The following is a 25,372-nucleotide window of genomic DNA, read 5'->3' on the forward strand; positions in this document are numbered from 1 at the left end:
TTTAATTCTGGTCGCCACACTACCAGAAGGATGTGGAGGCTTTAGAGAGGGTGCAGGAGAGATTTACCAGGATGTTGCCTGGTATGGCGGGCATTAGCTATGAGAACCGGTTGAATAAACTCGATTTGTTCTCACTGGAACGAAGGAGGTTGACGGGCGAACTGATGGAGGTCTACAAAATTATGAGGGGCATAGACAGGGTGGATAATCAGAGACTTTTCCCAGGGTAGAGGGGTCAATTACTAAGGGGCATAGGTTTAAGGTACGAGGGGCAAGTTTTTTTACACAGAGGGTAGTGGGTGCCTGGAACTAGCAGTCGGAGGATGTCGTGGAAGCAGGGATGTTAGTTATGTTTAAGGGGCATCTTGACAAATACATGAATAGGATGGGAATAGAGGGATATGGACCCCGGAAGTGTGGAAGATTTTAGTTTCGACTGGCAGCATGGTCGGTGCGGGTGTGGAGGGCCGAAGGGCCTGTTCCTGTGCTGTACTTTTCTTTGTTCTTTGTTCTGACCCAGTAATCCCACCTAACCTTTCTGAACACTAAGGGCAATTTTTAGCATAGCCAATCCATCTAACCTGCACATCTTTGGACTGTGGGAGGAAACTGGAGCACCCGGAGGAAACCCACGCAGACACGGGGAGAAAGTGCAGACTTCGCACAGTGACCCAAGCTGGGAATTGAACCTTCGGATCCTGGAGCTGTGAAACAACAGTGCTAACCACTGTGCTACTGTGCCGCCCAGAATGATCTCTATTGTGCTGTATACCTTCTGCAATCCTATGACCAATGATATGTAGGGCTGGATTCTCTGTTCCCCCCGCCGTATGTTTCTCAGCGGCACGCCGTTCACTGGCAGCGGCATTCGATTCTCGTGTCTAAAGTGAATCGCAACAACCAGTGAAATCCAGCCCTAATTTCCAGCCCAATTTGACTGTCATTATCTGAACATAGAAACATAGAATTCCTACAGTGCAGAAGGAGGCTATTCACCCATCGTGTCTGCACCGAATCTGCATACCGTACCTAGGCCTACTCCCCTGTCCTGTCCCCGGAATTCCAGCTAACCATTGAACACGAAGGGGCAATTTAGCATGGCCAATCCACCTAACCTGCAAGGGCAGCACGGTAGCATTGTGGATAGCACAATTGCTTCACAGCTACAGGGTCCCAGGTTCGATTCCGGCTTGGGTCACTGTCTGTGCGGAGTCTGCACATCCTCCCCGTGTGTGCGTGGGTTTCCTCCGGGTGCTCCGGTTTCCTCCCACAGCCCAAAGATGTGCAGGTTAGGTGTATTGGCCATGCTAAATTGCCCTTAGTGTGCAAAATTGCCCTTAGTGTTGGATGGGGTTACGGAGATAGGGTGGAGGTGTTGACCTTGGGTAGGGTGCTCTTTCCAAGAGCCGGTGCAGACTCGATGGGCCGAATGGCCTCCTTCTGCATTGTAAATTCTATGATAATCTTTGGACTGTGGGAGGAAACCGGAGCACCCGGAGAAACCCACGCAGCAATCCAAGACCGGAATCGAACCCGAGTCCCTAGCGCTGTGAGACAGTAGTGCTAGCCAGCTTGCCGCTGATTTTTAATGTTAACTTTTTTTTCGATTAATTGATTAAAAACAGCAGAATTTAATTGTACAAATTATCTCATCTGATTATATCTTGAGGCCACACTTTAGTTTCTGTATTAGCTTCAGATGAATAAAGATGGCATGCAGTTTATTACTGTTGTATATGTAAGAAAGTGTTTCACGGAATAATCTTCTGTAGCTACAGTTAACCATGTTTTCCATTTCCAATCCTCCCGTTTTCTTTCCAGCCAATTCCTACCCAAAAGGGGTTTTAAATGGTGAAATGTTTATAAAAGTATGGTGTCTACACAGGCACAATCTCACCAATTCCCTGTAACCATCTCACATTAAGGGGCGACTGTGGCGCAGTGGTAATGCTACTGGATTAGTAATCCCAAGGGACAAGGGTTCAAATCCCACCCCAGCAGCTTGAATTTAATTCATAAAATCTGGGACTGGTACACATAACCATTGTTGTAAAGACCCATCTGGCCCACCTGATCAGGTCTACACGTAACTCCAGATCTGGCTGACTCTTAACTGCCCTCTGACAGCTGCTCAGTCCAGAGGTAACAAGGATGAGGAACAAATACTGAGTTTAGAATTTAAATAATTGAACTTGATCAGCATGTCTTTGCATTAATCTGAAGTGTGCACCAGTGGCGGGGTTAATGACTGTTCTGAGTAATCAAAAATTAAAATCATTGTTATGGTCGGCCCCGAAGCTAAGCTGTCACTTTCACTTACATGTCTACAGTAGGATGGCTGAGGGTCAGTGAATGTCTGATTTACATTTCAGCCTCATGATTATTCATGATTATTACCTTTGCTTCGATGGAAGGTCAAGAATGCCACCAATGGACCAGACTATTGAAAAGAAGCCGTAAGCTACGAGATGATTGGTGACTTCCTCCTTTTCTTTCTGTATTGTGGATGAGAAACACTTTTCATCCACTGCTTTCAAAGCCTGAAAAATCTCCTCACCCTGGTCAACAGGGTGTTCGGTAAAGCTATAATACAAGAAGGCAGTCAGTGAGATCCTTGTCTGCTAATGTTAGAATGCGACTGTTCCATTAGACCTGCTTCATTGCTCAACAAATCAGACATGTTTAAATGTGTTTCAGTGGGTGTATATGGACCTATGGCTCCCTACCCCTCTATCAGCCATCTTCTGCCACTCCCACAACTTCTCTTTAAACCTCAGTCTGACAGATAGGTTCCCCTAAAACCAGGATGGTGCAGTTAAAAAGGCTGAAGCGTCCTGAAGATCAAATGATCAGCAATCCTCCTCAGCCTTAAAATGGCCAAGGTCTGATAAGGAGATATGTGGGAACCAATGGGAGGACTATAGTAGGCCCAGTGCATCTGTACAGGGTCTTTGTGAGGCCACACCTGGTCTTATTGAAACATACAAGATTCTGAGGGGGATGCTGAGAGAATTTTCCTCTCGTGGGGGTATCTAGTACTGGAGGAACAGTTTCAAGGTATGTGATTTCTTATTTAAGAATAACACAAGGAGGATTTTTTACCCTGAGTGTGGAAATATTTTCCTCAGAGGGCAGTGAATATATTCAAGGCTGCGTTTGACAGATTTTTGATCTGCAGGGGAGTTGAGGGATAGGGAACAGGCAGGAAAGTGGAGTTCAGATCACAACAAGAATACCTGTGATCTTATTGAGTGGCGAAGCAGACGTCAAATGGCCCACTCCTGCTCCTTATGATGCCAAGGCCATTACTGTTGCCAGGCCTACCCTACCAGCATCTTCAACATAGTGGTCGTGGAAGGAAGTGGCAGGAACTGAGGTAGATGGGAGGGAAATGGAAAAGGAATGGATGGCCAACAGCACCTGGAGTGAGTGACACTGGAGGGATATCCAGGTTGGGGCGGTGGTGAAGGTAGGCTGCACTATCAGGATTTACTCCATTCTCCGTTGGCATATTGCCTCATCATTGGATAGGATTGCGGAGCAGAATCTCACCCCGTCCTATCTTCCCCAGATAACCACAAGTTAGACTTTAAAACTCCTTACGTGATATCTGCCATCAAGCTATCATAGATCTTCAGCATGGAGACAGTCAGGTGCATGGACGATGATTGCACCACCGGATTACACTTCTGAACAAAATCCAAACATGGGGGTAACAGCCAGTCACACAGCAGCTAAACAGAAAGTCAATAATTACTGGGCCTCCTCACTTACAATACCTGATCAAAACATCAAACTTTAGCTTGAAATGCTTTCCACTTACATCACAGTGAAATAGTAATTGAATAATGAGGCTGGTGTTGTGAGGGGAGCTCAGGGACATACCTGTATCGTCTTCCTCTGCTCTATCTTCAGCTGCTCAGGTAGTTTTGTAGCTAACCAAGTCCGGACCAATGGCTCCCATCCCAGATTCATTGGCTCCATGTAAATCATCCCACATCTGCGTGAGAGAAAGGTATTATTTCCTGTGTGAAGTTGTTTTGATCATAGTCTTTAAAAGATAGAGTCAACAGTCATTCCCAGCGTTTAATGGGTTCACATCCCCCTGCTTTCCTAAGTTGTAATGAGGCTTTTCCCTCAGTTTTCGGAGAGAACCGATGACTGGGACAAATCTTCCAGAGTCTGTAGAGAGCCATGCGGCTCACTTCTTCAACTGAGAACATCCTTCACCAGACTGTTAGAACCATAGAAAAACTATAGAATTCAAAGAACACAACAAAGAAAAATCACAGCACAGGAACAGGCCCTTCGGCCCACCAAGGGACCGGAGCAGTAAGCTGCGGCCCCGGTGGAGGAAAGGTACGCGGGAGGAGCCGCTGGCCGGAGACCAGGAAGCGACCGGAGAAAGTCACGCCCCCCCTCCCCGAACGGAGATGGCACAGCGGAGCGCGGGCCTGCCCGACCGACCAAGCCACTCCCCCCCTGCACAGCAGAACGCGGGCGGCAGCAGGGCACAGGACAACAACAGCGAAACGCGGGACGGGGGAAGCGGCGGCCTGAGCCAAAGCGGGGTCCGAGCCAGCAACGAGGCTCGACCCCCGCCCCCCCATCCTGCGGCAACCACCACGAGGCAGGCAGCGGCGGAACAAAGAGGGATTCCCGACCCAACGAGAAGCCTTTCTCTCTCTTGTTGTTTTTTATGCTTTCTCTTTAATTGCTCTGTTTTATAACCTTTGCTCTAGAGTCGCCAGGTATCTTTCTGATACCACCACAAGGTTCAAGGCCAAGTGCTGATCAATAACTCAATACACTCAACATGAGCAGGAGCAAGGTCTTCCCAGTACACCCACAAGTAGGTGGGGCAGCACTAACGGGACTGCCGTTTAAAAAGGCCGACTCAAACTCTGCTACCTGGGGATCCAAATAGCCCACGACTGGAAAGGGATCCACAAATGGAACCTTACCAGTCTGACGGAGGAAGTAAAAAAGAACCTGCAAAGATGGAACACACTCCCACTCTTCCTTGCGGGGAGAGTACAGACGATCAAAATGAACGTGCTGCCCACGTACCTCTTCCTATTCAGAACCACCCCGATCTACATCCCCAAGGCCTTTTTCCAAACAGTAGACAAACTAATCATGGAGTTCGTATGGGGGGGGGGGGGGGGGAGGGGGGGAGAGAGAATGCTGGGATCACAAAGAAGGTCTTACAAAAAACAAAATCAAGGGGGGGGCTAGTCCTACCAAACCTACAATTCTACCACTGGGCGGCAACGGCCGAATGAGTAAGGCGATGGATCCAGGACCCAGAGGCCGAGTGGGTGCGCGCGGAAGAGGCCTCCTGCACGGGGACTTCCCTCCGGGCCCTCGCCACGGCGGCACTCCCATCCCCACCCAAAAAATACTCCAGCAGTCTGGTGGTGATAGCCACCCTTCAGTCCTGGAACCAGCTACGGCAGCAATTTGGCCTGACCAAAATGTCAGACAAAGCTCCAATCTGTAACAACCATAGATTCACACCAGCACTGACTGACGCCACCTTCAAATAGGCAGCTGGTCTAGATAGGACACGTGATCGGCAAGGGTCGGTAGGGGGTTGGGGTTGAGGGCGCTGGCAACAGTGCCGATCCCAATGGCCTCAGGCAAGTACTCTGGGAGTCTTGGGGTGGTGGCGACACTGAAGATTTGGAAGCAGTTGATGTTGTGTTCTGTGTTCGTTGTCTAGAAAGGAATCTACAGATCTGCTGGTGACTTGTCCAAACCAGGATTTTTATTAATGCATTCGTGGTAAGGTAACGATCAGTTACAGAGCAAGTTATCACAGAGTTTCTTTAGACTCTCCTGGAACTACCCCTATGCACAACCTTCTGAGGATAGCTGGATGTGCCCTGACATATCTGACGCCACCTGCTGGTGGGAGGTCATACTACTGAGTTTGTGTAATATTATCTACAGGCATTTCATACAGTTGAGGCAGCACTTTAAGCTGTTTAAGCTGGGGCCTGGGTCGAGGAGATGCCGATCAGGGGGAATCACAGGTTTGAGCCAGGGAGGCTGGATGGGAGATTTCTGAGATGGGGATCAGGGTGTTAAACAATATTTCTGTGGGGATGTTTTGCAAGATGGGAAGGGTTCAGGGAGAAATATGGACTTGCGAGGAAGGGGGTTCAGAACTTCCCAATAGCGGCGCCCCCCTCGCTGTTGGAAGAGGTTTTGACAGCATGGGGAATGGAGAAGGGGATGGTGTCAGCAATCTATGGGAGGATTTTGGGGGAGGATGGTGTCCATGGAAGGGATGAAAGCCAAGTGAGAGAAAGAGTTGGGGGAGGTTATGGAAGAAGGTCTGTGGAGTGAGGTGCCCCGGAGGATGAATCACTCAAGCTCATGCGTGAGGTTGGAGGGCTGATACAGCTGAACGTCGAGTATAAGGCGCACCTCACGAGGGTGAGGATGAGCCGGCTCTTTGAGGGACTTGAGGGCAAATGTGAGCAGTGTGGGAAGGGCCGCACAAACCACATACATATGTTTTGGCCCTCTCCGAAGCTGGAGAAGTATTGGAGGGAGGTTTTCAGTATCATCTCGGAGGTACTACACGTGAACTTGGAACCAGGGTCTCTAGAAGCCATTTTTGGGGTGTTGGGCCGGCCCAAGCTGCAGGCGGGGGCAGATGTTTTAGCCTTCGTCTCGCTGATTGCCCTTGGGCGGGTCCTGTTGGGGTGGAGGTGAGTTTCTCCGCCCTGTGCCTCGGCTTGGCGGGGAGATCTACTTGAATTTCTGACTCTCGAGAAGGTGAAATTTGAGCTGAGGGGGATGAAGGAGGGGTTCTACAATTCATGGGGACTGTTAATGATGCACTTTCGAGAATTGGTTGCCATTCAACATTAATGTTGCGTATTGAGGACTGTGTGCCAGGGGTGATGGGGGAAGACCAGACAGGATTTGTAAAGGGGAGACAATTGTCGGCGAATGTTAGGAGATTATTAAATGTGATAATGATACCCCCGGATGTTCATGATGTAGAGATGGCAGTGGCAATGGACGCAGAGAAGGCTTTTGATCAGGTAGAGTGGGAGTATTTGTGGGAAGTGTTAGGTCGGTTCGGGCTCGGGCAGGGTTTGTGAACTGGTCCGGTTGTTGTATAAGGCAGCGGTTGCGAGCATGTGGGTGAATAGGGTGAGCTTGGGGTACTTCGGGCCATGTGGGACAAGGCAGGAGGGCCCACTGTCCCTGTTGTTCTTTGTCTTGGCAATAGACCACTGGCAATGGCACTTAGAGCGTCAAGGAGTAGGAGAGGGATTGTGTGAGGGGTAGGGTTTGAGCACAGGGTCTCACTGGAAGCGGACAACCTGTTGCTGTATATTTCGGATCAACTGAGGGGTATTGGGGGGAATTGCGAGCATCCTGGAGGAGTTTGGCCGGTTTTCTGGATGCAAACTAAATATGGGAAAGAGTAGGATGTTCCCGATCGAGGCCAGGGGGCAGGTGAGGAGGTTGGGAGAGCCGTTCAAGGTGGTGGGGGCGAGCTTCAGGTACTTGAGTATCCAGGTGGCGCGGGGGTGGGCCCAGCTGCATAAACTGAACCTGGCCCTGCTGGTGGAACAGATGAGGGAAGATTTTAAGAGGTGGGATGTGTTGTCACGATTGCTGGCGGGGTGGGAGCAGACAGTGAAAATGACAGTGCTCTTATTTGTCTTTCAGAACCTCCCGATCTTTGTCAATGCTTTGATTTTGCGGTTTATGTGGGCGGGGAAAACACCACGGGTTAAGAAGCTGCTGCTGGAGCAGAGGCGAGGTGGGGGAGGCGGGACTGGCTGGCCTTGCCAAATATAATGAATTATTACTGGGCAGCTAATATAGCCATGGTTTGGAAAAAAGATTCCTACAGTGTAAAAGGAGGTAATTCAGCCCATTGCGTCTGCATGACCCTCTGAAAGAGCACCCTACCTAGGCCTATCCCCCCGCTCTATCCCCGTAGCCCCAGAACCCCACCTAAGCTATACATTTGTGGAAGACGGGTCAATTTAGCATGACCCATCTTCCTAACCTGCACTTCTTTGGACTGTGGGAGGAACCTGGAGGAAACCCATGCAGACACGAGGAGAAAGTGCAAACTCCACACAGTCACCCGAGGCTGGAACTTGTGGTAAATCACTGTGTTGTATTGTACTGTTGTTCTGTTACATGCCTGGGCTTGTCCCCGGCTGGGACTGAACCACTGCAGTATATAATATGTGTATTGTGGTAAACTGCCACTGTATGATATGTAATGTGGTAAACTACTGCCTGCTGGCTCCGCCTCCCCTCGGGCTCAGTATAAAGGTGGCTGGCCTCCGCCGCTGCCTCAGTTCGGGATCCGAGGCCAGGAGGCTTTTTCGTTTAGTTTATTAAAGCCTCAGTTATGTTCACCACTTGTCGTGTGTTCATTGAAGGCATATCAATTTAATAAACTAAACATCTAAGATTAATTCATCACTCAAGCCTGATCGCCTAGAGCTGGACCCACAGGCAGCTGACGCCACTCCAACATTCGAGCACTGGCTAAGCTGCTTCGAAGCGTACCTCGAAGACTTCACCGACTTCCAAAAGAAGCAGATCCTCCACGCACGGGTGAGCCCGCCAGTCTTTCTTCTCATCAGGGACGCCCCCTCGTATACGGAGGCGATAATGCTGAAGGGACACTATGTAAAGTCTGTAAACGAGGTGTATGCGAGGCACCTTCTTGTCACGAGACGACAACGCGCTGGGGAATCACTAGCCGAATTTCTGTGTGCCTTGCGAGTACTCTGCCAGAACTGTGACTGCCAGGCAGTATCGGCTACCCAACACGCAGAGCTGTTGATCAGGGACGCTATGTCGCAGGCATTAAATCAAACTACATCCGCCAGCGATTGCTAGAAGGGGGTACACTCGGCCTCCCAGAGACAGTGCAGCTCTCAAGCTCGCTGTAAGTGGCCTTCCAGAACATGGAGGCCTACACCTCCGACCGCGCGGTACCTCGTGGGTGCCGCCATTATCCGACCCGGGTGCGGCACAAGCCTGTGCCGCGCAGCAGCCAGCCAACGCCGGAAGCCCGAAGTGCTACTTTTTCTGCCAGGGTAATCATCCCAGACAACGCTGCCCTGCACGGAACACGACTTGCAACAGATGTGGGAGGAAGGGCCACTTTGCGAAAGCCTGCCAGGCCCGGTCTCTCCCTGAAGTTTCTAAGCCCAGCAGCGCTGCCTGCTGCCTGTCGGGGCCGCCCCCAGCTGCCGCGCCACCCGCCATGTGCGACCCGTGGGCACCGCCATCTTCAATTTCGGCTGACACGTGTACCCATGGGGGCCGCCATCTTTAACGCCATCCCCGATGTCACCCGTGACCCACGGGGGCCGCCATCTTGGGACCACTCCGCAACCTCCCGGGAGCCCTGCTCACCCGGTCGTACGCTGGCCGCCGCTACCTCCGACCGGCCTACCCATTACCTTCTGACGCTCGCGTCCATCACGCTCGACTAGTCCCGGCCTCATCACCTCAGAAAATCTACGATGACCGTCCGGATCAACAGGCACGAGACGGTCTGCCTTTTCGCCTCTGGAGCACAGACCGCTTCATACGCCCAGATACGGGTAGGTGCTGCTCTCTCCCAATTTTCCCCACGACCCAGAAAATCTCTCTGGCTTCCGGATCACATTCAGTAGAAATCTGGGGGTACTGTGTCGCGGCGTAGAATACACTAACTTTAAACTCTATGTCCTTCCCCATCTCTGCGCTGTCCTATTATTGGGGCTCAACTTTCAGTGCCACCTCCAAAGCCTTACTTTAAAGTTTGGTGGACCCTTGCCCCCCCTCACCGTCTGTAGCCTCGCGACCCTTAGGGTTGCCCCACCCTCGCTCTTTGCTAACCTCACCCTGGACTGTAAGCCCGTCAGCACAAGTAGCAGACGATACAGTGCCCGGGACAGGGCCTTTATCAGGTCGGAGGTCCAGCGACTCCTGTAAGAGGGGATAATTGAGGCTAGTACCAGCCCCTGGAGAGCCCAAGTGATGGTCGTCAAGACTGGGGAGAAGCACCGGATGGTCATCACCTGCAGTCAGACCATCAACCGGTACACTCAGCTCGATGTGTACCCCCTCCCCCGCATATCTGACATGGTCAATCAGATTGCGCAGTATTGAGTCTTCTCCACAGTTGACTTGAAGTCCGCGTACCACCAGCTCCCTTTCCGCCCGGAGGACTGCCAATACACTGCCTTCGAAGCAGATGGCTGTCTCTACCACTTCCTCAGGGTTCCCTTCGGCATCACCAATAGGGTCTCGGTCTTCCATCGAGAAATGGTTCGAATGTTTGACCAGTACGGGCTGCGGGCCACGTTCCCGTACTTAGATAAAGTCACCATCTGTGGCTATGACCAACAGGACCATGACGCAAACCTCCGGCACTTCCTCCACACCGCTAAACTCCTGAACCTCACCTATAATAAGAAAAAATGCATTTTCCGCACAACCCGCCTAGCCATCCTTGGCTATGTTGTGGAAAACGGAGTCCTAGGGACCGACCCCGACCGCATGCACCCCCTCCTGGAACTCCCTCTCCCCACTGCCCCAAGGCTCTGAAGAGATACCTGGGGTTCTTCTCTTACTATGCCCAGTAGGTTCCCAATTATGCGGACAAGGCCCGTCCAATTATTAAATCCACCGTTCTTTCCCTGACGGCTGAGGCCCGCCTGGCCTTCAGCCGCATCAAGGCAGATATTGCCAAAGCCGCAATGTACGCTGTGGACGAGTCCATTCTGTTCCAGGTTGAGAGCGATGCGTCGGACTTTACTTAGGCCGCTACCCTCAACCAGGCGGGCAGGCCCGTGGCTTTCTTCTCCCGTACCGTCCATGCCTCCGAAATCCGGCACTCCTCTGTCGAAAAGGAAGCCCAAGCCATTGTAGAAGCTGTGCGACATTGGAGGCATTACCTGGCTGGCAGACGATTTACTATCTATCCTCACTGACCAATGGTCAGTTGCCTTCATGTTTAACAATGCACAGTGGGACAAGATCAAGAATGACAAGATTCTGAGGTGGAGGACCGAGCTCTCCACCTACAACTACGATATCTTGTATCGACCTGGGAAGCTCAATGAGCCCCCAGATGCCCTATCCCGCGGTACATTGCCAGCGTACAAATAGACCGACTCTGGGCCCTCCACAATGACCTCTGTCACCCAGGGATCACCCGTTTTTTTTCACTTTATCAAGGCTCGCAACCTGCCTTACTCAATCGAGGACTGCCAGGTCTGCGCAGAGTGCAAACCGCACTTCTATCAGCCAGACAGCGCACCTGGTAAAGGCCTCTCGCCCCTTTGAGCGCCTCAGCATCGATTTAAAAGGGCCCCTCCCCTCCACTGATTGTAACGTGTACTTCCTCAACATTGTTGACGAATACTCAAGATTCCCCATTGCCATCCCATGCCCTGACATGACCTCTGCCACTGTCATCAAGGCCCTGCAGTCTTTTCACCTTGTTCGGGTTCCCCACCTACACCCATAGCGATCGGTGTTCCTCCTTCATGAGCGACGAGTTGGGTCAGTTCCTGCTCAGCAAGGGCATCACCTCCAGCAGGACGACCAGCTACAGCCCCCGGCACAATGGACAGGTGGAGAGGGAGAACGCGACGGTCTGCAAGGCCGTCCTCCTGGCCCTACGGTCTAAAGGTCTCCCAGTCTCCCGCTGGCAGGAGGTCCTCCCCGATGCGCTCCACTCCATCCGGTCGCTCCCATGCACTGCCACCAACGAGACCCCTCACGAGCGTATGTTTGTCTTCCCCAGGAAGTCCACCTCTGGGGTCACGCTCCCGTCCTGGCTGACAGTCCCGGGACCCATCCTCCTCCGGAAGCATGCAAGGAGTCATAAATCGGATCCCCTCGTCGAGAAGGTCATGCTCCTCCATGCCAATCCACAATATGCCTACGTGGCACACCATGACGGATGACAGGACACAGTCTCCCTCCGGGATTTGGCACCTGCAGGTTCCCCACCGACCATCACCACCACCCCCGACCCTACACCCTCTCCCTCCACCACTACCCGGCTGCTTCAAGGTCTGGCACCCCCAGGGCCACCGGCGGTCATCACCACCACCCACGTCCACATACCCCCCCCCCCCCCCCCCCCCCCCACCGCCTCAACTACTGGGTGAAGAAGATGACGACACGCCCTGGACGCGCAGGTCTCTATATCGGTGCCCACACCACAGTCGGGACTGAGGCGACGACGGCGGAAGGTTAAGACCCCCGACAGACTTGATCTTTAAGTCCACTTCACCCCCGCTGGACTCTTTTTTTTAAACAGGGACTGAATGTGGTGAACCACTGTGTTGTATTGTACTGTTGTTCTGTTACATGCCTGGGCTTGTCCCCGGCTGGGTCCAAACCACTGTCATATATAATATGTGTATTGTGGAAAACTACTGCCTGCTGGCTCCGTCTCCCCTCGGGCTCGGTATAAAGATGGCTGGTCTCCGCCGCTGCCTCAGTTCAGGATCAGAGGCCAGGAGGCTTTCTGTTTAGTTTATTGAAGCCTCAGTTAGTTCATCACTCGTCGTGTGTCCATTGATGGCATATCAGAGCTGAACCCAGGTCTCTGGTGCTGTGAGGCAGCAGTGCTCAACACCATGCTGCCCATTAGTGTAATGGAGGAATAAATGTTATCCAGGACACTAGGCAGAACTCCTTTGAAGGTGCCATGGGAAAATTCTCACCCACTTGACAGAGAGGAGACAGGTGCTCAGGTTAACTGAGTACTGGAAATCTGCTTCATAATGAGAAAGAGCTCACACATGCCAAGGCCACATTCATTGCACAAATCAGATGCTTGACAGCTCAGGAATGACTACTCCCCCCCCCCCCCCACCCCTGTTCCCCCATGCTCCCCGTGCGCCCGCCCCCACCCACACATTAATGCCAATGCCACACAGTTCATATTCCTGTACCCACCTGCTGACTGTTGCAGGTGATGCTTGCTTAAGATCCAGAACTTCAAAAATTATATTCTGCTGGCAGCTCATCTGAATAATCTCCCCACTCATCAAACAGAGCTGTGGGACATGGTAATAAGCTTCACATTAATATACAATGTGCATTGCACTCAAACGAGAGCTACGTAAATCACTTGAATTCCAAAACCATCTTTTGAATGATAAATAATGAAAACTTTACACCACTTCATACGTTTAGCATAATAAATGTTACAAAAATGATAATAGAATAAACAAGAGCTTTCCTTGCTAATGGTATTGTATATTTCAAACAGGATCAAATGTTTTCCTATCCCTGGAGGTGATTATGTGGCAATCTTCATTGAAATGGGATAATTATTCTTCACAGCTAAACCAGAAAGTAGAGATTGAATCTGATTTGACTGAGGGCACTGGAGCTCTGATGAGTAAAAGGGCAGATATTAAAATACCTGCGGCCTTGGAGTTGTCACTCTTGCCAGTTGTGCTAATTTAAGCTCAATGTGAAATACCCTCCTGGTGAGCCTTTGTAAATGAAGTCTGTCAGAATGCAGGCCATTCTCCAGTGCCCATTACCTTTTTGTTATCATCGAGAACTGTGTTCATGTTTTCCACCCAGACTGCATCCACAGGGCCGTCAAAGATGCACCACTTCCTGTCTCTGGTTGGGCTGGTGGCATGTTCTCGAAAAACATTCGCCAGGATTCCTGTCAAAATCAAAGTTTCCAGAGTTTACTTTACAATGTAAACAACTGCCACATCACATTTCAGTTTGAATTAATTGAACAACTCAAGCTTCTAGCTGTATTGTGACGGTGTCGCCAAGTTGGTGTGAATATTGAATGTTCAGCAAGTCTGGCAGAGTCTGTGGAGAGAGAGATAGAGTCAATTGACTTCTGCGGGACTGAAAGATCTCACTGGTGGGAAGGGCTGGAAAATACCAGCCTTTATCTCTTATTCCAGACCTTCGCCCATCACTTCTATTGCCACTTAATTATTTTCCTCCCTCCCTTAACTCTCTTTTCTCTCTGCCCTTTGTTATGGTACCGGTCCAGACCGCAATTAATATTATTTTCCCAGTAACTTCATTGCAGTGTTAATGTAAGCCTACTTGTGACACGAATAAAGATTATTATTATTATGAAACCAGACGATACACCAACACATTTTAAACCTGTAAACTGTGAGAAAAAGATCCAGGAATTATTCCACTGACAAATAGGGATCTTTTATATTAAAACAAACATTTTTATTAACACAGGAGTAATCACATTAGTATCACAGAAAAAATAGCTGAACGAGTAACAGTAGAAAATTACCCTTTCAGGCACAACCTGCAAATCCTGCTTTCCTTATCAGGCTAAAAAACCCTACAGCCAAAACTGCTTGCTACAGACCTGGCTCCCCCCATTAATTCCATAATTTCTATCCCACACAGCTCCCATGAACTGCTTACCTAAGCCTAAATGGCTGGAATTATCTGTGTTTTCGTGCAGGCAGAATTCTCCGGTCCCGCTGCAGTGGATGGAGCTTTGGCTGCATGCCAAATTCTCTGTTCTCGCTGGCAGCGGTGGCGGGGTGAACTCTGAGCAGAGAATCTCGGTCAGTGTCTCAAGTTATCTACCACCTTCCCAGGGAACCATCCAAAATACACAATACTCCATTTTTCCATTAACCACAACTTAATTGCAGACCGAGCAGACACACAGACTGGATACCATAACCAAGGATCTTTAATAAAATTATTGCAACAGATATATACCTTAACTCAAGCTTTTAAAAACCTTACTGCAACAGATATAAAATATAATATACACCAATTTCTTACATTAATTACACCCTCCTAGACTCTTCCCTTGTGTCCTGCCTCCTTTTATTTCTCCCCTTTGGATGCTATGCCTTCTATTCTGCCCCTTGGTGACATCATCTGAAAACATAATACCATTTTCCACATGCAGGCATATGACACCAGCTCTACCTCACTGCTATTTCTCTAGATCCCACCACTGTCTCAAAATGACCAGGCTGCTTGTCTGACACTCAGGACAGAAAGAGCAGAAATTTCCTGTGATTAAATATTGGAAAGTTAGAAGCCATCGTCTTTAATCTTCATCTTAAACGTTGTACCCGCACCACTGACTTCATTCTGCTCCCCAAAGATTGTTTGGTGCTACACCAGACTGTTCACAACCTTGCTGTCATATCTGACCCCGAGATGGTCACCGACCTCATCCTGTTTCCATGTCCCTGCCTCAGCTCATCTGCTGCTCAAGCCCTCATTCATCTCCTTGTTATCTCTAGACCAGATTATTCGAAGGCACTTCTGGCTGCTTTCCAATACTCTACCCTCCATAATCCTGATCCATAATGTAAAACTCAAATGCCCTTGTCCTAGTGCACACCCAGTCCCATTCACCCATTACCCTGCACACTGACCTCCATTGGCCTGAAACCAATTGAGGCTAATCTTCATATCTTTAACGGGACGGGCCCCCTATCTAACAGCCACCCATGATCTAACCGGCTCCCTAGCGAGCAGTTACACTTGACCCCTTTAGTGCACCTATATAAAAACGGGAAGCTAGTGCAATGGCTGCTGAGGGGATCGAAAGAGGTGAGTAGCCATCTTCAAAATTGGGCAACCAGCCCAGGGACTCTGGAGCTGCTGACCGGTACTCGGGAGGGAGAGGCCCAGTGGGAAGGGATGGGTGCTATCGGTGGGGAAGTCGCCATGGGCTGGGGGGGGGGGGGGGGGGGGGGGGGCGGTCAAAGGGCTCAGCGCCTGCAGGTCCAACAGGCCACCCCCCAGATGGTGCATAACAGGCAACTTCAGCTGATGCCTGTCCGTCCCACCGAACACCCCAGGACAGAGCCCTGTCCTTGGTAATATGGTGAAGGTCACTTTAACTCCCTCTGACAGTGGGGCCTCTGGCTGCACAGCTGAAGGTTATTGCTAAAAGGGAATTGGTATTGTTAGTACACAAGTACTTCACAGTTCGCAAGTGGCTGCAGGTTGTATTTGTTGTTTGTTTCTGCTTGTGGCTGCAATGCCTGAAGGTCTCGTGTTTATTTGCTGCTGCCTCTTTAGCTTCTGTGGCCCGGAATAAGGCAAAGGTAGGATGTAAGCTGGCCTACTACCAGTGTTGGAGAGGGGGATGGGGTGCTCTTTCACTCTTCTGTGCTCGGTGTCAGTGTCACTTTCTGGTATGATTATTCCTGCTTTTGAGAGTCTGCTGCTGGGAGCTGCAGGAGGGCGAGAGAGAGGTGGATGCCACAAATGCTGCTATGGCTGGTTGGAGACTGTGTTTCTTTGTTGGTGCGTCTTTTGCTTCTGTTGCCTGGAGTAAGGAAAGGGAGTGAGTGAGATGACCTACTGCCAGTGAAGGGGAAGGGGAAGGGTGATGATTCGATTCAACTTGTTGCAGGTATTGAACTGCTTTTGCAACTTGCTGGTTACTTTGTTGTACAGCTGACTTCAGTGTTTAATGTCTGGAAGCTGTGTGTTTGCTTGCTACTGCCTCTTAGTTCTGTGGTCTGGAGCAAGGAAAGAGACAAAATCAGATGACCTGCTGTCGGTGCTGGAGGAGGTGAAGGGTGGCAACCCGATTCAACTGAGCAACTTGCTGAAGGTTTTGAAGAAATGCCTTTGCAGTTTGCTGGTGACTTTATTGACCTGTTGACTATTTACTGTTTAATGTCTGGAAGCCGTGCAGATGGCTGGTGACTTCATTGTACTGTTGACTGTTTGATGTTTAATGCCTGGAAGCCATGTGTTTGCTCTTGTACTGTCGATTGTGTTTAATGTTTAATGCCTGAAGGCTATGTGCTTGTCTGCTTCCGTCACTTGCTTCTGTGGCTTGGAGGAAAGGAAATCGTGCAGTAAGGTGACCTACTACCAGTGCGAGCAAAAGGGAAGGGGTGCTCTTTCACTCACCTGCTATGCTCTGTGTCGGTGTGACTTTCCATGTGTTTCATTACGCTACCCTTGAGCGACTTTCCACTGATCCATGTCTACTGCTGGAGCTGTGGGAGGGGACGAGTTATATACTGTTGACTGTACTGCTTGCAGGCCGTGAGTTTGTCTGTAACAGCCCCTTTTGCTTCTGTGGCCTGGAGTATCGAACCTACTGCCAGTTCTGTAGAGGGAGTAGGAGTGCTCTCTCGCTCTCCTACTGTGCTCAGTGTCGGTGTGATTTTTCCGGCGTATTGTTACGCTACCTGGAGTGACTTTCCACTGATGCGAGCCTACTGCTGGGAGCTGCGGCAGGGGAAGAGCACGGCGGGTTGATTCGGATGCTGGTAGCTTCGTTGTACTGTTTAATGTTTAAAGTGTATTTGGTTTTCTTTGTATAAATGCACAGTTGTAGCTTTGTGTTTGTACTGATATTCAGATGCCTGTGTGTACAGCATGGTGCCTTTTACTTGTCAGTTAATGGTTATTGTGATGTATGGACTGTTAACTAGTTAGTTATATTTTTGTAGAACTGTTTAATAAACAAAATACTTTCAAGTGAATTTCCGTGGGTATAAACGCCATGTCGAAGGCAACTGTTACTGCTTCGCATCCCAATGAGACCGTGAGGCCTGGACACTTGCCGAAACGCTAGAGACATCAATACCACAGACGCGGTAGCCAACAATCAAACACCCGACATCTGGGCTTCAGCACTGGGGATATCCCCGCGATCAGAGAGTGTGTGTGTGGAACCAGGGCGGGGGTATCCGACCTTGGTCCAGAAGGGTCTGGGGTCCGCAGCCCGTGCTGGGGCCAGGGGTGGGTGAACAGGGTGGGGTTCCTGAGCACAACTGGCTCGTTCGATAGCATCACGAGAGAAAGCAGGGACGTAAGGATGGTGGGGGCTTGGGGGACTCGAGGGTCCTGGGGTGCAAGTCATTCCTGACTGTTAGTCTCTCACCCTCTCCAATTCCTTCCAGATATCACATTATGGATGATATTGTGGATCCCGCAGCAGTTGTGGTGGTGGCAGTCCTGGCGGCCAGATGCCGGAAAAGGCAGCATCGACAGAGGCTCGAGGTAGCAGTCCATCTGCAGGGGCCTGCCACACATCCTGAGGATCAGGCCACCCATCAGATCAGGGAGGGACTCGGAGGGGGAGGTCAGTAATGGCCCAGGGTGTACAAGCTTCGCTGGTCGTTTGAAGAGATGTCTGACAGCGTATACCGCAGGAGGCATCGCCTCAACAAGGGGACGGTGCGACACCTGTGCCATGTCCTTGCAGGGTCTGGCATTCTCGGAGGACGGGGGAGGCCCTCATCCACGCCCGCTTCCCATGGTACGGGGTTATGCCCATCACTCTGTTCTCCCCCCGCCACCCCCCCAGGATCTCTGTAACATCATTCCAGGGTGATGGGCCTGTGTCAACACTGTCAGCAGGTCAATATACATGGCAGGAGGGTGATGATAACCAGCTGTGAATTGAGCTCTGGTGCTCCTCAATCTATTCCATAGTCTCATTCCTGTCTGTCTGCTGACAGTGCGTTCACACCCATCACCTGCATGTGGTATGACTTGTGGAGAGGGGGCCCAGGTCTCGGACAAACATGCTTGTGTGGCTGAGGGCAGGGGGAGAGGGGAGTGCAGGCCGGCCCGCAGTGCGGAATAACATGACAAGGCTTCACGTCTCTCAGGTGTAACATGTTTTAATGATGTATAATCTAAATTCTGACTGTCCATAGTTATCGATGGTGCTGCTCCCAGGATTTCAATCAGTGGTGGAGGTAGCTTGCTGCTTACCACGCCCTGTGGGCTTTGATGCCCCTAGCGTGCATCCTCTGGAGGTCCTGGGGCCAGAGTGCACCAATCAACTTGCCTGTGACACATGCCCCGCCATGTCACCCTGTTCCGCCCACTGACCCCAAGACGGGCCGTTGTCAAGAGGGGGGGATTCGGGATAGCTGCCGCCCGCCGCCCTGTTGGAAGGCTCCATGCTGGCTACCGGTGCTCTGTACTCCCGGAAGGTGCCCATAAGGGCCTGGGGGTCTCCTTGGGATGGAGGGGCAGCTGGAGTGACGCCTCTGCAACATATGGCTATGCCAGCCCTGCCAGATCCCCACTGTCTGTACCATGGTGCCGATGCCCTCTGTAATGCTCCTCCGTGAATGGTCCAATATCAGACAGTACTGCCCTGTTCCTGACCATCCAGGGATCTCCAATGGCCTCCAAGACTCCCCGAGAGGCTATAACGCCTGGTCTCCCACTTGTAGAGACCAGTACTAATCGGTACTAGTTGAGGCCTCGCAGATGTGGCTGGGGACCTCCGGGCATCGGGAGAATGCAGCCTCAACCCGACGACACCTATTTAAATGAGCCGGGCATGCTCTAGATCGCAATGGGTGTTGTGGGTCAGGTGGTTTTGTGCCGGGCGTGAAGCCCGATTTGGGTCTCTCCTGCAACGCTCCCAGATTGCCCTGATCTCCATGGGCGCAAAGTGGTGGGAAAATCGCACCCATGGATTTTAAACAGCTGTGAGAATCCGTAATGTAGTTTCTGTCCATTGACTAAATCTAACTCATTATTTAATATATTCTTTCAAATCTATCAGTTCTGTTTCACAATTCAGGAAATGCCTCAACTAACATTTTAACATTTGTCCACAAGACATTTTTCTGTGCAGTTTTCTCAACAAAACCCAATTCCAAAGTGAATGGCTGGAATTTTCCAGCCCCCCCCCCCCCCCCCCCCCCCCCCCCCCGGCTGTCCTGGGGCAGAGATGGAAGGCCATTGGCCACTGGGGGGATCTTCCAGTTCCGCCGGAATCGCGTGGCTCGCCTGTCTCGCTGCCGGGAAATCTGCAGCAGGGGGTTGGCTTCTGTGGGACTGGAAAATCCTGCTGGTGGGAAGGGTTGGAAAATCCCATCCAGTGACCTTTGCTAACTGAATTATGGACACAAACAATATTTGTGAGATTAGTTCTAGAACAGGGGGGGGCAAACTTTTCCGTGCAAGGGCCACATTCAGAAATTCACAATTTTAAAGGGCCGCATAGTATATTAAGTAAAATAATTAATATTTTAAATAGCCAAAATAAAAGCACATTTATTTGAAAAACAAAGTAACTCAGTAAGTAACAGAACAATGTCAATGAGAATGATGCATCTGACTGCAGTCTTTTACCAGTTTGTTGAAATCAGGTGTCAAGTTGCTTGTGCTGATCCTTAACACTGACAGAAGCACAGCCTGGCCGAGTCAACGATAAAAACGCGCGTAGTGGGGTGGATGAGTGGGGCTGCCTTATTGGTCGGTTTAGTTGGGTGTGCGACCAATAGGAGTCCAGGTTACAAACAATAATAAGGCTTATTGTTTGTAACCTTGACTCCTATTGGTCGCACACCCAACTAAACCGATCAATGAGACAGTCCCACTCATCCACCCCACTACGCGCGTTTTTATGCGGCCCGCCAATGAGGTGCCCGGAATCATAACCGGCATTTTTGAAAAGCCGCCGGGGAAAAGCCGCTGAAGTAAATGCGCTTATTGAATAAGCGCATTTACTTCAGCGGCTTTTCAAAAATGCCAGTTATGATTCCGGGCACCTCATTGGCGGGCCGCATAAAAACCTTTGTCGGGCCGCATGCGGCCCGCGGGCCATAGTTTGCCCACCCCTGTTCTAGAACTACTTGTTTGTGTAATTAGTCTGCTGCTGGCTGGAGTTGAACCCGTCCCCATAGACATCCCAGTGAAGCCCACACTCACCATCACTCCACTCATGTGAGACTGGATCAAAGCTGCCATACAGTTGACCCATGGTGATAGCTTTTGGATTGATGATAATGTACTGCACTCTGTGTTCATCCATCAGGCCTTTCACCTCCAGCAACTCCAACACGCCAGCGAGCACTTTCAGCGCACACGTCTTACCCCCCAGTGGATTCCCAACCAGCATGAAGCCATGACGAACCAGCATCATTTCATAAATCTGAGGACAAAAACAATCCAATTGTTCACTTTCATTTATCCTGTTTGATAACAAAATTGCAGCAGTGAAAATTCTGCACCCTGGAGTTAAACTATTAACAAAGGGCCTGGAGAATTTTCAATTGTTAATACTGTACCGGGAGAGTTGGTCAGTTAAAACAAAATGACGCATGGTAGGTGAATTTTCCAAGTGTGAATCAAGTCAATTACAATGAGTTGAGCTGAAGAGCAAAATAAGACTGGGTAAGGGGAAAATGTGAGAATAGAAGGATGCTGCGGGATTCTCCGTCGGCTGGTTTTCCTCCTTCCCGCCGGCAGCGCACGCATGCCCATGCATTTCCCGACAGCGTGGGATGGCCCACAATGAGAGAGCCTCGGCTGGATTCTCTGTTTTTGGGACTATGTCCCCACGCCGTTGTAAAAACTGTGCCCTTTCATGCCAGAAAAACTGGGCCGCTGCACCTCTGGTCAGAGGCTGCGCACGGCAACGACTCCAGCGGCCACGCCGTGCTCCATAGCGGACTCAGACCGCGGAGCTGGACCTAAAACATAGTGCCCCCAATCGGCCATGTGCTCGACCCTGACCGCCCACCCAGAACTACCCCTGGCCCATATGAGGCCCCCCTCCCCTCCCATTGGCCTGCCCCCGACCATGGTGGCTGCAGACTGAGTCCGCAGATCGGTCGGGAGCGAAGAATGGCAGAGCGGGCCTCCAGCAATGGCTGCAGGTAGGTGATATGCAGCGCGGATTACGCCGGTCCCGATTCCATGCGGGGAAATGGATTCTCCGCCCCGGCGCCGGCCGCGGTTTCGGCTCCGGGGTGCGGAGAATCAAGCTCCCCCATTGGTCAGTTGCAGGAACAGAGAATCCCGCTGCCGGCACATAAATAGCAGGAGATACTATAGGATCTATTAGGAACAAATGTGGTATTAGGAACAAATGTTGTATATTCTAAGAGGCACAGGGCCAGGCTTGAATAGTTAATAAATACTTTGTATCGGTGTTAACTTTTTAAAAATATTGGTCAAGGTGGAGATAGTGGAGGTAATGGATGGGGTGACACAATTGATGGGAAGGAGGTACTGGAAAGGCTGCCTGTATCTCGAGTGGATATGTCTCCCAGTTCAAATTAATTGCGAAAGGAAGTGGTGGACAGAAAAGTTTGTGGCAGCGTGATAGCACAGTGGCTATCACAGTTGCTTTACAGTGCCAGGGTCCCAGGTTTGATTCCCAGCTTGGGTCACGTTTTTTGTGGAGTCTTCATGTTCTCCCCGTGTGTGCGTGGGTTTCCTCCGGGTGCTTCGGTTTCCTCCCACAGTCCAAAGATGTGCAGGTTAGGTGGATTGGCCATGATAAATTTTGCTCAGTGTCCAAAAACTTAGGTTAGCTGGGGTTACTGGGTTACGGGGATAGCTGGGGTTACGAAGATAGGGTGGAGGCGTGGACTTAAGTAGGGTGCTCGTTCCAAGAGCAGTGCAGACTCGATGGACCGCATGGCCTCCTTCTGCACTGTAAATTCTATGATTCTATATCATCATTTTCCAATCTGCCCCAGACACAAAGAAGTTTCAGAGGATTGGATTTCAGAAAGGACAAAGGGTCATTCCTAGCAACTACAGGGTGGTGGGTTTGACATTAGTGGTGGGTAATTAAAGGAAAAAATGGGCTTGACTAATTTGATTGAATATTTTGATGAAGTAACAGAGAGCAGGTTGATGAATGCAATTTTTGTTGTCTTTATGGATGTCCAGAAAGTGTTTAATAAAGTACAACATACAAAAAGATTGGTTAACAAAATTGAGAATGAGGCCCAGTGTCAACTTGGATGAAAAATTGGGCTGAAGGATGGGAAACAGTTTTTAAAAATATATATTTTTATTCTCCTCTGTTTTCACATTTTCTCCCAAATTTACACCCAACAATAAATTATAATCAGTAACAAATGCAATGTCAATCCCCATATTAATAACAACAATCCCATCCTCCCACCAAACCCCAAACCTTAGCCCGCATGTGTGGTGGTATGATTTGCATAGCTGTCTGCCATTGGTGCAGAACACCGGCTTACCATTGGCCCTGGTCAGTCATGTGCCTCTCGACCGATTGGTTGAGACCAGTCATGTGACGGCTCTCCGCTTGGTCGAGAGGCTGAGTTAACCACGCTTCCATACCGAGGTATAAATAGTCAGAACGTACGGCGGTCGTCCATTTATTGTAGTCGACCGCAGGGCTAAGTTCTAGCTTATTAAAGCCTAACTTTTGTACAGCAACTCGTCTCACGTACAGTTGATGGCTCATCAATTTAATAAGCTAGATTTTTGAAGATGGAGTTCCGGATCAAGCCCGAATGCCTCCGCATCAGCCCGCAAACTCAGCATTGGCTGGCATGTCTCGAAGGATCCCTGGAGTCTGCAACCAGCCCCCCAAACATGGCACAGAAGCTGCACATCCTCCACTCCAGCGTGGGCACAGCAGCCTACGCGATAATCAAGGAAGAGAAAGATTACGATGCCGTCTTGCTTAAGCTGAATGGACAATTTCTTAAACCAGTCAACAGAGTATTCGCCCGACATCTGCTGGCCACCAGACAACAGCTCCCCGGTGAGTCATTAGACCAATTTTACCAGGCCCTCGCTATCCTGGGGAGGAATTGTTCCTGTCTCCCAGTTTCAGCTACGGAGCACATGGAACTGCTGATCAGAGATGCTGGGATGCAGTCCCCCGCTATCCGCCAGCGGATGCTGGAGAAAGACAACCTCAGCTTAACTGAGGCACGGACTCTCTCCACCTCCCTGGAGGTCGCCGATTTAAACACCCGCGCCTATGTCCCCAGCCGCGCTGCACCATCCTGGGCCTCCTGGCACATTTCCCACCGCCTTCCGCCACTCCCGACCTCCCTCAGGCCTGCGCCGCGGGACGCCCCGACAAGTCCACGGGGCCCCACTGCTATTTTTGTGGGTTCACGCTCGCCCGCGCGCCCAGCCCGCTCCACCCTCTGTAAGAGCTGCGGGAAGAACTTCTCCACTGTCTGCCAGGCCAAAACAGTCGGTGCTGTTCCGCGCAGCGACCAGGAATCCCCCTCTCCGGCCCTTGCTGGCCCCTCCTGGACGCCGCGCAACTCTACCCCCCCCCCCGCCCCCGGGCCCCTGCGCCCAGCCTGCGTGCCTCTCTCTCTCCTCTGGGCCCTCCCGGTCCCCTCCAGGACGCCGTGCTGATCTCTCTGCCCCCGGGCCCCTGCGCCCGACCTGCACACTTCTCTCTCTCCTCCGGGCCCCTCCAGCGCACCGCGCAACTCTTCACTCGCCGCCCCCGGGCACCTGCGCCTGGCCTGCGTGCCTCTCTGACCCCGCTCCCAGCCGCTCCGATCAGCCCACCGGCACCGCTAACCCCGCCCCCAGCAACCACGAGGGCCCCACGGGCGCCGCCATCTTGGGGCGCTGACTCCACGTGTGGGCCCTGGGCGCCACCATCTTGGGGCGCCGACCCCACGTGCGGATCCTGGGCGCCGCCATCTTGGGGCCCCGACTCCACGTGCGGGTCCTGGGCGCCGCCATCTTGGGGCCCCGACTCCACTTGCGGGTCCTGGGTGCCGCCATCCTGGAATATCAACTCCACGTGAGGATCCTGGGCACCGCCTTCCGGGACTGGCACGCAAGGTTCTTCCAGCATCTACTCGGACGACAATGATGAATATGGATTTTCTCCACGGCTCGCAGCCATTCAGCTCGACTAGTCACGTCCACGCACGCTCGCCAAAACGACAACGCTGATCTACCTCAACGGCCACGAGACGGGCTGCGTGCTGGACTCCGGGAGCACGGAAAGCTTCGTTCACCCTGCCACGGTAAGACACTGCGCGCTCCCTGTCCATCCTGTAAAACACAAAATCGGGTTAGCCTCAGGTTCGCACTCCGTCCGCATCACCGGGTGCTGCATCGCGGACCTCACGGTCCAAGGGAAGGTTTTTTAAAATTATAAACTCCTTGTCCTCCCTGACCTTTGCGCACCGGCACTCCTAGGACTGGACTTCCAGTGCAACCTGCAGAGCTTGACCTTCCAATTCGGCGGCCCTATACCCCCCCTCACTGTCTGCAGCCTCGCGTCCCTCAAAGTGGACCCCCCCCTCCTTGTTTGCTAATCTCACCCCCGATTGCAAACCCGTCATGACACGGATCAGGTCCGAGGTCCAGAGGTTGCTGACGGAAGGGGTCATCGAACCAGCAACAGTCCCTGGAAAGCACAAGTGCTGGTGGTCCGGACTGTGGAGAAAAACCGGATGGTCATCGACTATAGCCAGACCATCAACCGGTTTACGCAACTGGACGCGCATCCTCTCCCCCGTATTTCATGGTAAACGATATCGCGAAATACAAGGTCTTCTCCACTGTGGACCTTAAGTCCGCTTACCACCAGCTCCCCCTCCGCGCGAGTGACTGCAAATACACCGCG

At 51.3% G+C, this 25,372-nt stretch overlaps 1 protein-coding gene across 1 annotated transcript in view; it reads right to left on the minus strand.

Moving 5' to 3' along the window:
- The window catches only part of LOC119973221 (dynein heavy chain 3, axonemal-like), a 714,697-nt gene that overhangs the window by 362,809 nt on the left and 326,516 nt on the right, over window positions 1–25,372 (minus strand). Inside the window, exons 24-29 of the mRNA XM_038810887.1 lie at window positions 20,701–20,923; window positions 13,563–13,693; window positions 12,967–13,067; window positions 3,886–4,000; window positions 3,604–3,734; window positions 2,398–2,583 (exon numbers count right to left, since the gene is read on the minus strand). Coding sequence (XP_038666815.1) covers window positions 2,398–2,583; window positions 3,604–3,734; window positions 3,886–4,000; window positions 12,967–13,067; window positions 13,563–13,693; window positions 20,701–20,923 — 887 coding nt within the window. The remainder of the gene's footprint in view (window positions 1–2,397; window positions 2,584–3,603; window positions 3,735–3,885; window positions 4,001–12,966; window positions 13,068–13,562; window positions 13,694–20,700; window positions 20,924–25,372) is intronic.

The sequence above is a fragment of the Scyliorhinus canicula genome, chromosome 11 (assembly GCF_902713615.1).
Source record: "Scyliorhinus canicula chromosome 11, sScyCan1.1, whole genome shotgun sequence".
Classification (NCBI taxonomy): Eukaryota; Metazoa; Chordata; class Chondrichthyes; order Carcharhiniformes; family Scyliorhinidae; genus Scyliorhinus; species Scyliorhinus canicula.